The following is an 18419-nucleotide window of genomic DNA, read 5'->3' on the forward strand; positions in this document are numbered from 1 at the left end:
GTGACCCCACCCTTCCTCTGCAGCCTTATTTCTCCCACCTCCTGCCTGGGCCCTGTCTTCCTACTAACTGGACCTTCCCGCCCTTAGTCCAGGGTCCTCATGTCTACATCTTCAGGTATGCTATTCCTTCTTCGAAGTATGCTTGGTTCCTAGTCCATTCTTTAGAACCCTTCACAAATACTGATTCATAGTAAAGCCTTCTCTGGCCTCCCATGTGAATGAAGCTTTAATACCGCACTGACTTGTTCTCAATCACTGAATGGCTGGCTCCTTGACGGCTAGGAGTATGTCACTCATCTTTGTATCCCTTAACGAATTTATGCCAATGCCTTGTCCAGAACTGATCATAGATAATTTAGCTGATGATTTGAACTTCTGAGTCAACAGTTCGCCATTTCCAGACCTCAAGAGATAACCGAATCCAGTGTAGCTAAGACAGACACTTACCCATGGATTCTGAAGTTTGACTGCCAACCACCCGGAGTAGCATAGGCTGACTGCTGTCTGACCTCTGAAGAGAGGTAGAAGGAGAGGACACCGTTGTACCATTCACCTTGGCTTCTGCCTGGGGCTAAGGCATCCAAAAGAAAATAGGATTATTTTTCATGATAAACACTCAAATATATAAATATAGAACTGTTATAGACAGTCAGGACTCAGAAAGTTATGATCTTTATTTCTTAATAAACCTCCCACAGAAATGTTAAATTTGGGAAATTTCACTATTGATCAACTCTATGGATATTTTGTCTTTGTATCTGAATTATGTCCCCTTAGAAGTTTGAAAAAAAATTATAGCTACAACGCAACAAGATCTGTAAAACCACTAGACTAACTAACTGAAGGATTTAGGTCATATGAGAATGGTAAAATCATATGACACCACACATGTATATTAGAGAATTCATTGTCTTGTAAAGTGTTAAGTAGTAAGATGGAGAGAAGATTTCTCACCATTTAAAAATCTCAGAAAGCCAAGACCATGGGCAGGAAACACCAACTATGGTACAGTAACTTGTTAGGTTTTCAGTGGAGGCTTAAAAAGTCATGTTTTAGGGGTTGGAAAAAAAAGAAAAGACTCAAAAGGCAGACCAGAAAATAAGACTAATGGCCAACAAAAGAATACCATTTCGAATGGTCAAATTTTCACTTTTAGGGACCTAATGGAAACCTTTCAGTATTTTCTTTTCCAAGGTGAACTTTAAGTAGGTCAAAATAACATTTCTGTTGGAAATAAAATATTGAACCAATATAAAGAGACACAATAATTTTTCCTCTTCTTCTTCTATCCCTTGACAGCTACTACCATTTTGCTAGGCACATACTCAGTACTCAACCAATTCGTGCTTGTGGAATTCTAAAAAGGGCTCTGCATTCTATTTTTTAGTTTTGTTGAAGAGGGCAAAAGTGAAGTTTTGAAGATATCCCATGCTAGAGAGATGTGGGCCTCACTTGCTCCAGCAGCTGCCTTAGCCTATGTAACTGTGACTCCAGCTGTTTATTGTGGTCTTCCAGGATTTGCATCCTGGCTTCCAGACGGCCTTTGTGTTGACGCAGTAGCTTGGCCTCAGCGATGAGCTCTGCATCTCGGGGACTCTGGGGAGAGGTGGGCATCATTTCAGGAGGGGACGGCAGTGGAGACAGGCCTTTATGTTCATGCTGCTGCTTTAGACGATCATACTCTGCTTGCAGATTTCTGTTGACATCAAAGAAGTAGAAGAAAGAAAAAACAAGTCAGTTGAACATCATTACCAGATTTTGTATAAAATGGCAGAGAGATGCATCTGACCACCACAAAACACAAGAGCAAGCAAAAGAGAGGCACTTAATGAATGGTTTTTATGAGGACAATCTTAGCAATGCTAAAAAAAAAAAAAAAAGAAAAGAAACAAGAAAAAAAGAAAAACGAAAAAAAATTGAAGCATCTGCCCATTGTGTGAGGGGAGACGCTTTTCAACTTCTTATTTTATATTAAAAGCCTTATGAGTGCCACATTCAGATAAGTAAGCAGCCAAGGATTTAATCATTTTGTAAATGTCATGAGTCACTAAAATTTTTATACTTCTATCAACACTTTGATTTGGTTAAGAAAATTATCAAATATTTTCAACAGCAATGGATGAGACCATAGAAAGAGTGCAACCGTGTACCTACCCCACTGCTTTAATAACTTCAACATTTGCCATGTTTTGTTCAAAGATTTTTTTTAAGAAATAAAATATGACAGTTAAAACCGAGGCTCCCCTGCGTACCCTCCTGAACTGCATATCCATCTGTCCATGCCACCGTCCCAGAGGAGATAATGCCACCTTGAAATTCCACGTCCATCGCTACCATGAATGTATCCATAAAATCAGGCTGAACTTAGTAAAGATGCTGACATTTGGCTGTATTTTACCCATAAAAATGGCCATTGCATGTGATTTCAACTAATAGCATTATGTTACGTGTTCTCAAACTTTAAGAACTTTATGAATGTACATACCATTCTAAGAGTTGCTTTTTGCCTTCAACACCACACTGCTTTGGAGAGTTATCCATGTTGATACACCATAGTTTGTGATTTTAACTGATGTAAGGTATTATTCTGCTGCTTGAAAATGCCAACAACATTCAACTGTCAATGGATATTTGTTTCCAACTTTTTGCCATTACAAACAATGATGCAATGAACTTCCTTCTGTATGTCCCCTTGGATACGTGTTTAAGAGATTCTTTACAGGACATATTTAGATATGGAATTGTTGGGTTCTGGCTACATCTTTGACACTGGTACATATCAGCAATTGCTCTCCTGAGTGCTTTTATCCATTTACTCTTTCACCAGTAGTGAGTGAGGTTTTCCATTTGGCCACGTCTTCATCAAATACTTGGTGTTAAGTTTTGGCTACTTTGCACATCCTTGATTATTGGTGAGGTTGAACTTCTTTTGTGTTAATTGGCTTTTCATGTTTCTTCTACCCATCTTCCCACTGAATTGTCTTTTTTTTTATTAAAGTTCTAGGTATATTCTGGATGCTTATGCTTTGCAATTTTGTGCAAAGAAAATATCTCCTACCTGTATTTTAGTGTAGCTGCTGCACCTTTCACTTTGTTCATGGCATCCTGTTGTACAAAATCTTTAAATTTCAGGGTATTCCTTCATGTTCTCTGCTTTTTATGTTTTATTTAAGAAAATCTTCCTTATGCCTAATGGTTAAAATTTTGTCACATTTGGGACTTGAATTTACCCAGAATGCTTGGTGTGAATGTATGATCTAATTTTACTTTCCCCCCATAGATCACTTATTAAGCCAGCCCCATTCATTGTATGGTTGGCCCTCCCACTTTGTTCTGTCTTAAAATTCTGTCTTGGCTTTTCGGAATCCTTTGACTTTTGTGTCAAATTTTCACATGAAAATCCTTTTGAAATTTGGGGTTTGAATTACATCAAATTTAGAGATTAAACTGAGAACAAAGAACTTCATGTTATTGAGTCTTCATGTCCAGGAATGAGGTATAGTTTTTCAAGTTCAATGCTGAGCTCATTTACTTTTGATTTTTATGCTTTTAAATACACACACTTCGGGTTATAGATTTCCTTCTTGCTTTAGAATTACTGAGAGTACAATTCCAACTGAGGTCACTTCTGCTATTTGATACCCAGTGACTGATTAGAACCTTTGATATCTTTCCAGTTGTGATAAATATCAAAATAAGATGACAGATTTCTGGTGTTCACAGATGGTATTTCAACAGGTGAGACAACTTCCTATCCACAAATGTGAGAGATCTGTATCTATGAGTTTTCCCATTGTTCAGTTTGAGAAAGGTGATCTCATGAGCAGGTTTCCTGTTAGGGAAATATTTTTCTGTTGTTGCATTCTGGAATGAATGTCCCACAGGACATGGCCTATCTTCCAAAATGCTGGACTTTCGCATTGAACAAGAAGAAAGAAAATCCAAGCTATGCTTTTTTTTTTTTTTTAAGCTCCACCCTGAACCTACTGTTACAAGTTTCCTAGGAATTTGTTTAAAGTCTTGGAGGAAATCAATATATCATCTTTTTCATCTACAGGAATATGATCTCCTATCTTCACTGATTAAAGTCCTATCTGCTGTCATTCTTCAAGGGCAGTTGTGTGTGCGGCTCGTCTCATAGCACTCTGCTTTGATAAAGCAGTACTAAGAAGAGAGTTATCAAAGAGGTTTACCCTCAGCCAGAGTTTGCATGTTGGGCCTCTGGGTGTGAACCAATGTATGTCATTGTCCACATTACTTAAATCCAATTTCTGACCAATTAACTGACAATCATCTAAATGTTTCTGTGACTTGGAAGTAGTGTCTAAGGTTCACAAGGTTTCATTTGATAGGAATTTTTTCTATTTTTTTCCCTTGCACTTATTCACTAAAAGAAACCCATCTTCATTAAAATGTCTCAACTAACAACACCTTTTTATGCAGAATGCTATTCAAGATTCTTCTTCCTACCAGATGGCATCATCCAAAATGTTCCTTCTGCAAACACAGTTGTTAGGCGTGGACTTCAGGACAGTATGTCAAACCATTGCTTTCCCACCTACTTTTCACAAAGATGGAGACTACCTTTTCTAGAGAGGTCTTCCTTGTTATCTTGATCCTTTGCTCTAGCTGTCCACAGAGCTCTCCTTTAATGAGTTACTTTTAAGTGCCTTTGTTCAAAAAACATGGTTTTAGTACATTACATTTCTCTTTTTATGCTTTCCAGTGAAAAAAAAGAAAAGGCTGATTTGAATCAGCCAGGGCATCCCAAAGGTGAGCTATATAGAATACCAACTGTTCTACCTAGGCCTGTCTTGCCTCCCTAGATGTTTAAACTTGGGAGACCATTTCCTTAAAGACTCACATTCCCTCTTCAGTTCTGGAGGATTCTCAGCTCTGCTTCTCTGCCATTTCCTCCATTCTCTTCTCCTGAAACCCCTACTAGGTATACATCAAAGCCTTGTGGTCAATTCTCCATCTCTCGCAATGCTGTATATAGTAATGGCCTCAGAATCATTTAATTCCCTTCTCTTCTCTGATGGTTTATTCCCAAGGGTGTTTGCTAATAAATGGCATTTCTGTGTTTACGACTTTGAGCCTCCTAAATGTACTCACAACCAATCTTTGTTGTACTATCATTTTCCTTTCATCTAGGCATAATCCAGCTTTTGATGGTCGATTTTTTTGCTCAAGTCTCTTGTTTTGGAGATGCATTTTGAAAGGAATAGGTGAGTGCTTTCCTTTACAGTTTCCTGCGTTCACTTCTCTGTCAAATGGTTCTGTGGCTATTCCCACTCTGGGAGCAGGGCCTTTAGTATAGAGCTAGATCTCATGTTGGCAGTTTGCAGCTCCTCCCCTGAGTGATATGAATGCAATTATGGCTCATTCCTTCACCAGGCAGTATGGTTCAGGTCCTGGTTTCCCAGCTCCTCACCTCTTCCCCAGGCTTTATGCAGGAGGGTCCAGAGCTGCATATAAGTAGCAGTCAGTCCCCTGCAGCAGTCCAAACTGATTGTTCTTCATTGTCCTTTCAAGTATGAGTGTGCATGTGGCTCTCCAGGTGTGCTCTTGCAGGGCCCTAGTTTCAACTGCCTGGCCCTGGGCCCCTACATTGTGAGAATTTTAATTCCTATTATTACAGCAAGAGCAAAGGTTCTCTTAATCGGAAGCCTACCAGGACACAATTCACTGAGCCACACATGTGCCTTTCCCCTAAGAAATATGTGACATACGTAAACATTCATGAAAAATTTGATTCTGGGGACGAGTTTTTCCTGCTGAAGCTCTGAGGTAGGACAAGCTGTCACGCCAAAGGTTAAAAAACCCAGAAATAGTTCAAAAGAGGTTTCTTAGGCAGAAACTAAGTAAAATACAAAGTTCTTTGTATCCAAATTCTTTTTCTAAAGGTATTATTTGTCAAGAAAAATGAATGTTCAAGGGGTTGAATTAGAAATAACTTTTACTAAATGCTTCCTAAAAAACGTGGCCATGGTTACGGAGCTGCATTAAGACCTATGTTTGTTCATGGTTGGGAAATGAAGTCATGTAGCCCTTTGTGAATTAAGTCATTTTTTTATATTTAAAAACATCTATGCCCGTAGCTTCTGAAATATAGCATAATGGTAGAGAGTGTTTTTGGATACAGTATTTGTGAAGTATGCAGAAAGCATGCAGGGGAGGTGACTCCCAAAAAAGATCAGTGAGATACCACTGTTCCGAGGCAAGCTGCTGTAAAGCTTAACCTCAAGTACATGATTTACTCATTTTAACAGTGGGCTGTCAATTTATAGTTACCAATAAATATCTGGCTCTTCTTCAAGTTATACATGTACATCTCAACCCTATTAATTCTCTGACTGTTAGAATGTATTTATGGAGGCATTTCAATGCAGATGAATATATGTCAGCCATCAGAGGATGACTCCACAGAGAACCTATTTATTTTCTTGATTATCTTGTAAATTATTAATTCAAATTCAGTGCACATGGCCTCTGTCACCACAATTTCATCCTGCAGCCAGGCATCCTAAGGAAGTCTCCCATTCATTATTTAATTCTTACTCTCCATAGAACTGAAAAAAAATCCATCCTAGAACTATGTAGATGTATCTGATTAATTTTATGTCATCAAGTGTCCATGGTTGTTCAGATACAAATTTACATTCAAAAATTCCTAACTCATGGATATAAGAGCTGGATCACACTGGCCTTACCTCTATATGGTGAAAACAGAAAAGCACCTGGCTTCTCTAGCAATCTGACTAGTTATGATAAAGAACACTGTAACAATCTATGTGTGATTTCTGTTAATTTACAGGTCAAGTGTCTTCCATGTAGGTCCTCTGCTCTTTAAATGGCACTTCCCTACTATAGTAACTTAACGGAATTTTAAAAATCAAAAACAGAAGGTCACTTTCCAGTGATCAATATCTTAACAGTTTTATATTATTTACCAAAGCCTGAGCACACTCAGGGGCTACTTCATAAAGTGGGAACAACTACAAAGGTCTGCATCTAAAAACATTAGGCCCAGAGAAATCTACCTTTATCCACATACAGTACTAAAAGCAGCAGCTAAATCATATGGACCTATTACAGCAACTATAAATTTAGCAAATTAGCAGTTTCCAAAAAAAAAAAAAAAAGGGAAAGACAGACTTTGCAAGCATGAAGTATTTTAACAACTGGAAATTGCACCGAGCATTTTCAATTACAATAAAAATATTTAAAGCTGTACTATTAAATTTTATCAGACCCAACGTCAAATATACCCCTAAACTAGATGGAAAAAGACATTAATGTGCCTTGGCATGACCACTGTTAATTAAGGAGACGCTCACAAGCCCAGGAAGGAAAAGTATGAATATTTTAGGTCTGCCTTAAGCGAAACAGTAAAAATGGCAGGAACCCCCCCAGGCTCTTGTTGCTAATCGTTTTCTCTTACCACTGTCCCCCTTTCTGTATTTAGAGCTCCTGATAGTGAGCCAATTTCAGTAAGAAAGGGATTGGAATAAAAGTGTTACAGAAACCATGTAACTTCACTGGGATTTTATAATGTACCATTTCCTCCAGTGATCCCTACATCTTAAAAGAGATGCTGAAGCATGGAAATAATTTTTTTTGACACATTGCCTTTCACCACCCATGGCTGAGGGCTTTAGAACAGGGTTTGAGAGCATGGTTTTGAAGTCAGAAAGACCTTGATTCACATCTAGGCTCTGCCACTTCTGAGGCTAACGAACTGACTTCAGCACTAATCCCATCAGGAGGATTAATGAGCCAGTACCGTCCTGTGTTCCATGCATACAGCTTACTTAGAACCATGCCCAGCCTATTCTAAGTGGTGTTATGATTACTTCTTTCTGTGTTCTGCACTTTTTAGATTTGGAACCTCGGTTGTTCTGCAAGCTTCCTAACAAAAGCAAGCTCTTAGATAGTCTGAAATGGAGGCAATCTACTAAGACTTACTGAGCTACGTAGAAAATACACATATATAGTACTTAGAAACTTATTCTTCATTCAATATTCGCCCTCTTCATATATACTTCAGTTCTAGCCCCTGGCCATTATTGTAGATTTTCCATCTATCTGTGCTGTAGTATAAGTGTATCACAGCTGAGCAAAATGAAGTCACTGAGCTAAGATCACGAGGATGAGATTTCCTTGGACATGAGCAAATCGTGTCTGTAGCTTACTGCTGTAATAAAATGTACAAGCGTACAGCGTGAATGCACCTTGATGGACTCTATTTTTGGGATATGTCCTTGACACACATGGATCTCTATCTTGCTGGAGTTCTAAGAGACAGAGTCTGACAATATTAATTGGCTTTTGTTTCTTATCTTCAACAACTGAGATATTCCTGATCAGGCACAAACTCTGTCTATGGAGTAAACGTATTAATCAAAAGTTCGACACGAGAAGGGGACTGTTACATCTGGAAATAAGGCAGACAAACAGAACCCGAGACAAAAAAATGACAGGGGCAAGGGCTCCACCACTGGAAAAGCACACTAGGACTAGAGAGATTTTTAGAAGTGAGGGAAGTCTAGTTCCCTAGGCATAGTACTCTTGGGAAAAGTGTGTTTCAATTTCCAGACAAATACAGTAAAATATCAAACTTTCATTGTCTGTGGTCAGCAAAAAGTCCTAACGGTCACTAGGAGAATCATGATTTTAAGCTTTGTGTGTCCCAGCTTGAGTCCCTCATGAGTACTTAGACTCAGCCTTAAATTCTCCCAGTAAATTCATTTTGATAGCCTATTTTTCACTTCCCAGTATGCACTGCTGTACACTCTTGCCCTATCTGATGCTATGGCCTCCTCTGTTATGATGACAGAAACTACAGACTCATTTCCTTAAAATAACTCCCAGTACTTGCACATGAATCTTCAGGGCAGCCTCATCCATGACAGCCGAAACGTGGGAACAACCGCACGGTCCAACAACTGCTGAATGATTTCAAAAATGTGACCCATCCAAATGATGGCATATCATTCAGTAATAAAAACGGATGAAGTACTAATACTTACTACAACATAGATGACGGCCCTTTAAGATATTATGATACATGAAATAAGCCAGTTATAGGAGACCACATGTTATATGATTCCATTTATATGAAATGTCCTGAGAAACAAAATAGATTAGAGATTGTTTTGAGAGAAATGGAGAGTGACTGAAAATGGGGTTTCTTTTTGGGGTGAGAAAATTGTTCTAAAATTGTGTCATGATGGATATATACATAACTGGATAGACTAATAAGCAGTGACTTATATACTTTAAATGGGTGAAGTGTATGGTATGTGAGTTTTAAGTTCTAGATTCAAAATCCTCTCATAGCACAAAAGACACTTACCCTGTGAAGACACTATTTCCTAATGATCTCTCCTACTATGGAAGAATCAAGTGTACCCCACGTACATCAAAGAAAAATGGTGTGTTCATGCCTGCAGAATTATCTATGCAGACACTTCTCAATATTTTCAGATGATGAATTCAAGAAGAGCCTAAAAGTAAGCCCAGGGAAGGCACAGTAACAAACAAGGCAGACAGCTGAAAACCAACCAAAATATCCATTAGGGAGCAGGAAAACTGCAAAGGGTATTCACCCATTCATTTGATCAACACTCATTTCTACACCCAGTGCTACAGAGATAAAAACATGTGACATGTGGTCCCTTACCCTTCAAGAGCTCACCTTCTAGCCTGGGGGTACTGTTCAGTTCCACTGTGATCAGACCTTAGACTAATGCAAAAGCGCTGGGAATTATGCTTGCTGCTAAAGCTGAAAATAGAGGTTATTTCTACCTTTGAAATAATGAATTATTTTGATATACAGGGGAATTACAGAGGAAGGGTCATATGGGTTTCCTTACAGATCTGTACTTCGCTGACAAGTACAAGGTAACCCAGAATTTGGAGATACAGAAAAGGTCAACTTTAGTTATTAAAGTAGTAAAAACACAAAAACAAAACAAAAGGATGAATGAAGCCATCCATTCACCTAAGTCACACCTAGCAGGAAACCACTTCTAACTGGGCTACTGCTGGAGAAGTGGGCATACCCTGTTACAATCCAGTGTACCAGGAGGCCTTTGGTCTTCCCTTCCTATGAGGACCCAGTCCCCTTCTTGGGCCTCTACCCATGACCTCACCCCATCCCTCATCAATCCAGACCTCTCTTTTCAACAGTCTCCTGGGTGTCTCCATCAGCCATGGGCTCTGGGAACTGGAACTTCCTAAGCACCAAGCCGCACAAGGTTGATATACATACTGATGACTTATCCTCTTAACATTTCAGTGTCAGAAAGGACTCAGCTTCCTAAAAGAGTATTACCCAGGACCACTTTAAATTTATGCCTTAATCTGTTGTTGAGATGAATGTCACAACTGCATTCCTATTATAAAGAGGGAGAAGCATCATCCCACGTGTGATAATACACTTTTGTATCACAAGCCAGCAGAAGCCTCCAGTAACCACTGGCCTTTGCATCTAATTTCCTAAAAAGAAAAATTCCACGGCAATTGTGATAGAAGCAAAAGTTGCTGTCAATCAGTTAACAACAATTAAGAACTCTACATAGCAACTTAATGTTGTCAAGTTACTGATGGAAATTGTTTAGTAGTTTTGATTGGAAAGGCACATTACTCACTAGGATATTCCATAAAAAGACTACAAAGAATTTTCTGTGGTCATGGGAGAGAATTTCATACCTATCTTTGGATTTTCCAGACTAAATTATGTCGGTCTCTGGGTTTATAGGACTTTACTGCTAGAGCAAGTCAAAAGTCACTTTGTGAGAAAAATCCAGGCTTTATCTACAGAGAGACCTGTTATAGCTACTTCTTCTGAGAAGTCCTCAGAAGGCAATGGGTAGGCTTCTCACCAACCCCTGTAGACAGCCAACCATGCTATCTCCTTGTCTGGTTTTCAAAGTTTCGAGGGACTTGAATTTCTTACCACAGTGTGTTCCTTAGAACATTATAATTGGGCTGAGGTCAAGTATGTGTAAGCAATGTTGGGTTAAACAAAGCTAATCACTTTTTTTTTTTTTTTTACTCCTAGATTCCTCAACACCAAAGTGAAATAACCATGACTTTCCAATACAAGTGTTTCCAAGGCTTCTCTGGCTGTGGCATCATCTTTTTTTTGAGTCTCTAAGAGGTATTCCACAGAACACCTTTTGGGCAACAATGACCTTTATCCATGAGTAACTGTCATCCTTTCTTTGGTCTTTAATGTTAAGCTTTTACCACAATTACCGAAGGCCACTAGGAACAGCCATGTAAATTTCCTTCAGTCTTTGGTATAAAAATACTGATATGGACACTAGCCAGTAATCACATCAAGTGCAGCACTCTTTGAGTCCACAGCTGCCTGGGTTTGAATCCAGACCCCATTCCTTGCTATAGCTGCATGACGTGTCCTTTACTCTCTGAGCCAGGAAGACTACACTTGGTAAACAACCTCTCCTTTGTACGGCTGTTGTAAGGATTAAATAAGAACCTACATGTATTTAGGACAGTTCCTGTCCATACCAAGCACTCATGTGGCAGCCATTTTGTTGTTGTTATTATGTAGAGCCAGGAAAACTATGGTGTTTCCTCAGAAAGTTTCATGCTTCTTCCATCCAAGAGTGAGAAAGGCAAATCATTATGTTGTCCCTGTGGCTTAGGCTAAATTTGAAGATGAGGTATATCAACTATGCTAGTCCCTACTATGCTCATTGATTAATATTAATACTGTGGGACTTTTATTGCTATGCTTTCTCCCCCAACTCCCCCCCTAAATTCTTTTTGGAAAAAGAATACCTAAAATCAATATAGAAAATTCCACTGGACTCTCCTTGGGCAAATAGAACTCAGTATGCCCAATGCATAGTTCTTTTCCTGTGTATGCTGTGCTTGTTTGTCTAATGATCATTTCCAAGTTCCCCAATTAAAAAATTCCATCTGACCCAATTCCTCCCCCTCCCATCTCCCTTGGGCCTCATTCATTCAGTGACCTTCGCATTTATCTATCCATTCTTCACTTGCCTAAGACGTCACTAGTTTAGAACCTGGTCAAAACTTTCCCTGTTCAACTGCTTGTAGGATAAAATCCTAGCTCCTCTGTATGATACTTAAAGTCCTTTAAAAGTCCACCTATCCTGCTAGCACTCTCTTGTTCACCTCCTTCTGTGCTACAGCCACACATTACTCACGGCCCCATCAGTTTGGAAAGCTCACCCTTTCCGTCTCTCTCAGCCTGGAAAACTCCTACTTTATCTTTATCTTCTACTCCATTTGTGGAGGTCTCTCCAATCTCTCAGACAGAATTCATCCTCACCTGTGTGTTCCCAGAGCACCTGTAACCCTGGGTTATAATTAGTTGTTTCTATTTTAATGTCTTTTATAAAATGTTAAGCTCTGTGAGGGTAGGAACTTCTTTATCTTTGCAGTCCTGGCAGATTGAAAAGCATGTTAAGCCTTCATTAACTATCTGCTGATTGAATGGGGTTCTAGTCCTCAGGCCTAGAAAGTAAGTAAAGAAAGTTACTATTATAGTCCATTTTACCACAGCAGGATGGTCTGGTAATGAAAGTCAAAAGGAGGATGAGGGTCTTCATGGAGGCTCTAATAGGGAAACTGGACTGTAAGACCTTAAGCTTTTATCCAGGGATGGCAGCTAGACCTGCAAGTCGCAAATATTCTCATCAGCAGAGGGGTACTTGGGTTTCTTTGCAGTATGAAACAGGTCTCATGACTACTCAATTTCCTATACCAAGAGTCCAAGCTTACCAGACAACACTTTGATTTTTACTCTGATTTCCAAGATCTCTAAAAGGACCCTGGAATGGAGTGACAATGATAGTCTCTCAAAAACTTATATTCCCCATTTAAATAGATGTAGTATTTGTCCTTAAACTCTATGCTGTTCCCCAAAAAGGTATAGGACAACATTAATACATTTAGTATAACAAGACAGTTAAAAAGAGAGAATTAGGATAAAGAGAGAAACAGTCATTCTGGGTTCCACTTCCATGAACCAGATAGGATGAATTGGTTCCCTCCGGCTTTGATTAACTCTGGAAGAACTGAAGGAAATTTAGTAAATGGACTGGTCCTTTAGAAACTGAGCCTCTGAATTATGGTGACCCTACCCCGTGGACCTGTCCTCTCTGCCTGAACAGAGCTGAGGCAGTTGACTCTTGTGCAGCTTATTAGATGCACTGTGTATGCTCTTCAGCTTTTCTTCATAAAACTTCTCTTCATATGGCAGCTTTTCTTGCTACGAATCATGTTGGCTGACTGATTTATGTGGGAAAACTAGCTCCTTTTATCTAAAAAGGCTCTGCAGCCCTTTGTTATATGCGCTTCATGTTGCCAAGTGCCATGAAGGCCAAGTTTCATTCCATTACATTCCTCAGATACTACTCCTTCCACTTTCAAGCCTTACCCTAAGTTCCTCCTCTACTGCATTTACCTCAGAGGTGGCTCTTGTCCCATTCAAGGCCACACCACCTCCTGTGTCCTTACCCTCCTCTCCCTCCTCTTGGAAAATGCTCCCATCATTCCCAACCTCCTCTTCTGGCATATTCCCCCAGCATGTAAATGTTATTAGGGATCATTAAGTAAACAGAAGACCAGGGTGAACACTACATAGTGTCGTGTGAAATATTTGCACATGTAGAGAATATCTAAGAAAGGAAATGCAAGAAACCTATAAAGGTGGTAGCTTCCAGAGCAAGGAACATTACAGCCTTGGAGAATGGCTCAATTTTCTCTACATGCCCTTTTGAACCATTTGGACCTCATGTAATATGTATGTGTTAACACTTTAATGTTCAAATCTTCCAGAGGTCTACTAAGCCCAACATTCTCCTTCTGCTACACACTTCCTGAGTAGATAAATTTACTCTCCGTTTCAACTGCCACTTTTGAGATGGCGACTCAGATCTAAGTTCCATCTCTGTCAGGCATTTGCATGTGAGTACGTCAGCAAGACCTCAAACTCCACCATCTTCCAGCCTACTCAGCCCTGAGGAAGGATACTATATATGCTGTATTAATAGTATAAATTTATATTCATATAAAAATGTAAATATTTGATTTATTGCTGCCACTCCTCCTGAATTGTCAGTGCCAGCTGCAAACAGCTCATCATCTCACCACACATCCACGAGAACTGGGCCTCGGCCCTGCCCTCCCCGGATCCACGGAACGGCCAGGTCAAACGGTTCTGCCCTCCCCTGAAAGAGCACTGATGTTCAGCCGGCCTTTCCCATTCTGTTACCTTATGTGAGGCTCCATAAGGTAATCTTCTCTGTCGTATTATTGTTTTCAGTCACCCTCCACACCGCTGCCTGAGGGATGTACGTCATGCAAGTCTAACATCATCCCTCCCTGGCCCGCACTCTTGTGGCAGGTGAGGAGGCATCCACTCCTCAGCGTGCCACCACACCCAGCCTGGCCCGGCCTCATCTTCTCCCATTTCTTGCCTTGTTATAGAAACAGCACAACTGTTTGCAGTTTCTCACCTTGACCCCTTAGTTTGCTTCCTCCCTCTGTTGCAGTGGCTGCTGCTCCTGACCCCCTTCAGCTGCCCTTCATCTCGGCTATCTTCTCACCAGAACCTGAGGCTCACACAAAGACTGAATGAGGGAGCGGGGAATAAAGACACCCAGAGACTACGAGGACTGAAAAGTACTAGCCCCAGCCCCAAAGTCATCGTGTCATTTACATGGTAAAGCAACAGGATCATGTTTTCTGGCTAGTTTAGTTCAGTTCAGTAACTGATGTACAGTTTCTTTGGATGTAACATCATCAATCTTGCGTAAGTCCTTGGAGGAATAAAGAGCAGCAAGGACAACTCACATTTAGGCTGCCTAATATGTCTGATCGCCCAAGAAGACATACAAAAGGTTCTGAGTAAGTACTAAGAATCCACAGAGTTCTCTGTAGTCATATAACATCTACTAACAACTTTAATGAACTGTAGACTTCACCGTGAATCAGGTTAGTATTTACCCTCCTTTTAGACTTGGGAACAATCTAATCAATCTGCTACACAGGCAGCAGAATGACAATGAGTTTTTGTCTCTCACCAAGGCTACCTTTTCATTGCTAGGGTCATACCTAGAATTTCAGGGAAAGTCTTAGTTCATTCAGACAGTACAAAGAAAAATATGTCAGAATTTGACACTACAGATCTAATTCAGGAGCTTGCAGCCTTTAATCTATGCAGGAAAAAAGCAAACTCTGAGGTTGCAATGCTAAGGGCACACAATGGAGCAAATTCTCAATATCCAAATGGTCGCGACCAAATGAAGGTGAATCCAAATGATCCGTGGCATGGGGGAGCGACCTTATGCAGAAGTGAAACGTTAAAGTCTGTGTAAGTCACTACTCGCCCTAATTTATGACAAACACTATCAAGAAAATCCCAAGTCACATTTAGCTTTTGCTCAGAGCTTTCGCCTTATCTTGGTGGCCTAAGCCAAGAGTCAGAGAATGCCAGTGGGGGAGACATACATACAGAGCCTGGGATTCAGAAAAAGGACTTTTAGCATTCTAAATTTATGACAAAGCAATGCTTGGTGCTAATCAAGGAGGTCTGAAAATGGGAAGTATTTTGAAAGGCTTTTGAAAGGCTTTTCTCTGAAATTAGGTTTTAAAAAGAATTTTAGCCAAGAGTACTTGCATGAATGCTTCAATTAAATTCAGCTTCATTTCATTTATTCATTAATTCAACAAATATTTATTGACTGCTATGTGCAACAACTGGGAGAAATGGAATTCTACAGATAGAGAGAAGACTCCTGAGACACTTCTTAAGTTAGCCATTCTCTGTCTTCCAAGGGGATCGTGGGGAGGTGTCATGAATAAGAGCGAATAGAATTACATAACATACCCAGTCATAACTGGGGATCCCCAAAGGGCATGGGACAATCTCAATTTCAGTATCCTTTCCCATTTCCTCTAAAAGCATGCTTGTATTCGTCCGATTACATAACCAGTTTGACTTCGGAACTTCAGCCAGTGTGGCAGGCACTGAGCTAGGGCATCTAACGACCTCCTAGGCTCTCTTGAAGGAAGGATAGGAAATGGTAAATTAAAGGCTCCTTAAGCAACACTGAATTCAAGGACCATGAAGGCAAAGCTGTGGTTCTGAGCAGAACTGCAAGATGACAGAGCAAAGGAAACCAGACGGGATTTTCCGGAGAGGGTCGGGGAGCTCTGTGGAGACATTTCTTTGGGATTTAGTAGGAAGTGAAAATGTGACAAAGTGGAGGAAGAAAGAAGGAATCTCTTCCTGACCTTTGTTTGAAACTCAAGATACAGAAACAGTTGCATCAACTCCAGCTTCTTCATTTTGGAGCTCAAAGCAGCCCTGATGTAACTGCCTTTCTTTCAGAGAATAAACCATCCCATTCTTGGGGAATGGTCTTGGGTATCTTTCAGGTTAGCACTGTACCACACTAGTCCTTAAACATACTCCTTCAAGATAAGGTACAGTTCAGGGAATATGTCCCAATTCTGTGTAAATGGTATTTTCATAGAATGACTGGTTTTTATTCTCTGGTGCAAGGTAAAGTTGGCTATTCTCAGAAAATCTGGATTGGAACTTGGTTCTGCCACTGGTTGACTGTGAAAACTGGGTCACGTCATTTGAGCCTCTCTCAACCTGCATTTTCTCCTACATCAATTTTACAGAGCTTTCAGGAAGATTAAATGACCCAAAATACATTAAAGCATTCCAAAAATGATCAAATGTTAGTATTCTTTATCAACGCTCTTTGGCCTGGTTATCACAGTATGGAAGGAAAGTGTGCCAACAACAAAGAACGCTAGACAAAGATAAATTACACAATGGCAACAGAGTACAAAATATTTCTACCTTGGGTAACATATTCTATTGAGAATGCCAAGCCCAACTTTTTCTTCCTATTTGACTCCTAAAATAATGATGGGTTTAATTTAACATCAATGGATACTAATGATGATCCTCACTAAACTGGAGGGAAATGTTTTACTTACCATGCTCTTTACTGCCAAAAAGACTTAATGTTACCAACAAAAAGTTCAGTATGACCTCCTGGGCAGTACTCAACTTAGGTTTTTACCACACATTTTCTGAATACCCAACTAGCTACTCACACTGTGGTAGGTACTAGAAGGGACATTAAGAGGATTGCGACACAGTTCTTGCACCAAAGGCATTCACTATCTCCTTAGAGGAAGGCATGGGGGAGTGACTGATAAAGAGGCAAAAACCTGTAGGGAGTTCTCTGAGAAAGGTCCAAGTAGTCTGAGAATATAGACAAAAAGAGAGATTACTTCCAACTCCAAGGATCTAACAGGGCTCTGTGGAGAAAATTATTTTGAGTACGGTCTTGGAGGATGGACAGGACTCCTTTGTCAGATATGACGGTGGAGGGATGGGACTGAGAAGCAAGCTTGAGCCAGGAAGCAGATGAGAGCAGGATGTCTTTACAAACAGTAGCTACAAAAGCAGGGCTAAAATGCAGGTACAGAAGGTGGAAAAGCTGGTCAAGAGAAAATTCTGGAAGGTTTTGAATGCCCTGCTCAAAAGCTGAATTTTTTTTTTCTAGATGCAGAAACCCAATGAAGCAAGAATGCCATCATGGATTTTGGTCCTGGAAAGATGTGTGACTACAATCAGTATGGAGGATTCACTGGAGGAGTGGGAAACCCACCAGATAAGGAGCCATGGGTCAGAGGTATTATAAGCTACAAAGAGGGCAGTGGCAGCATGAGAGTTTGCTTTTTCATCTTAAGGTGCCATACTCCTGAGGACTCTAGTTCTCAGACATACTGTGCCGCCTAGATTTAGAGGTCTTGGTGCCTTGGGCTAAAACAAAGAGATGAAAGTACTCAAGTCCCACAGATTTGAGCAACTGCTCCTTTAAAGACTTGCGTGATGGCAACTGTCTGTCTAAAGGCAGACTTAGAAGTGATCATGTGCAAAAGCCTTTCTTAACACAGGGACGTGTGATACAGGGACCTGTGATAGAAAAGTCTACTGATTTGCATTTTCATAATGCCACATGGTATCTCGGATTTTTCTATCTTTGTCCTCTCTGCAGTCATTGTGAATTTTCTTTATCTGTTTATGTGAACCTCTTTTTCAGTTGATGACTGACAACTGGAATCATCTCACTCATCTGCTATGATGGTGAGCATAAAATGACTTCTGTATTGGATGATGAAAAATAAGATGAACTGAATTCATTCCCAAATCTGACCAAGCTAATGAACCTACTTTCTTCCTACTTTTTAAAATTCTTTGAGATAGGTAATGTAGCCAGACACATGTATAAATCATATAACCATAAAATTAAGTGGCCTACTTGGTTCTTAGACTCTCTTCTCAAATATAAATTGAAAGCCTCAGAAATACATGCAGCAAAGCA

General features: G+C 40.0%; 1 protein-coding gene across 15 annotated transcripts in view; it reads right to left on the reverse strand.

The window, feature by feature from the left end:
- DMD (dystrophin) overlaps positions 1-18419 on the reverse strand; it is a 2259748-nt gene that overhangs the window by 22157 nt on the left and 2219172 nt on the right. For all 15 annotated transcript variants that reach the window (XM_036992000.2, XM_036992004.2, XM_036992005.2 and 12 more), the window contains 2 exons: positions 1453-1696; positions 448-571 (listed from right to left, as the gene is read on the reverse strand). In XM_036992000.2, coding sequence (XP_036847895.2) covers positions 448-571; positions 1453-1696 — 368 coding nt within the window. The remainder of the gene's footprint in view (positions 1-447; positions 572-1452; positions 1697-18419) is intronic.

Source organism: Manis javanica, chromosome X (assembly GCF_040802235.1).
Source record: "Manis javanica isolate MJ-LG chromosome X, MJ_LKY, whole genome shotgun sequence".
NCBI lineage: Eukaryota > Metazoa > Chordata > Mammalia > Pholidota > Manidae > Manis > Manis javanica.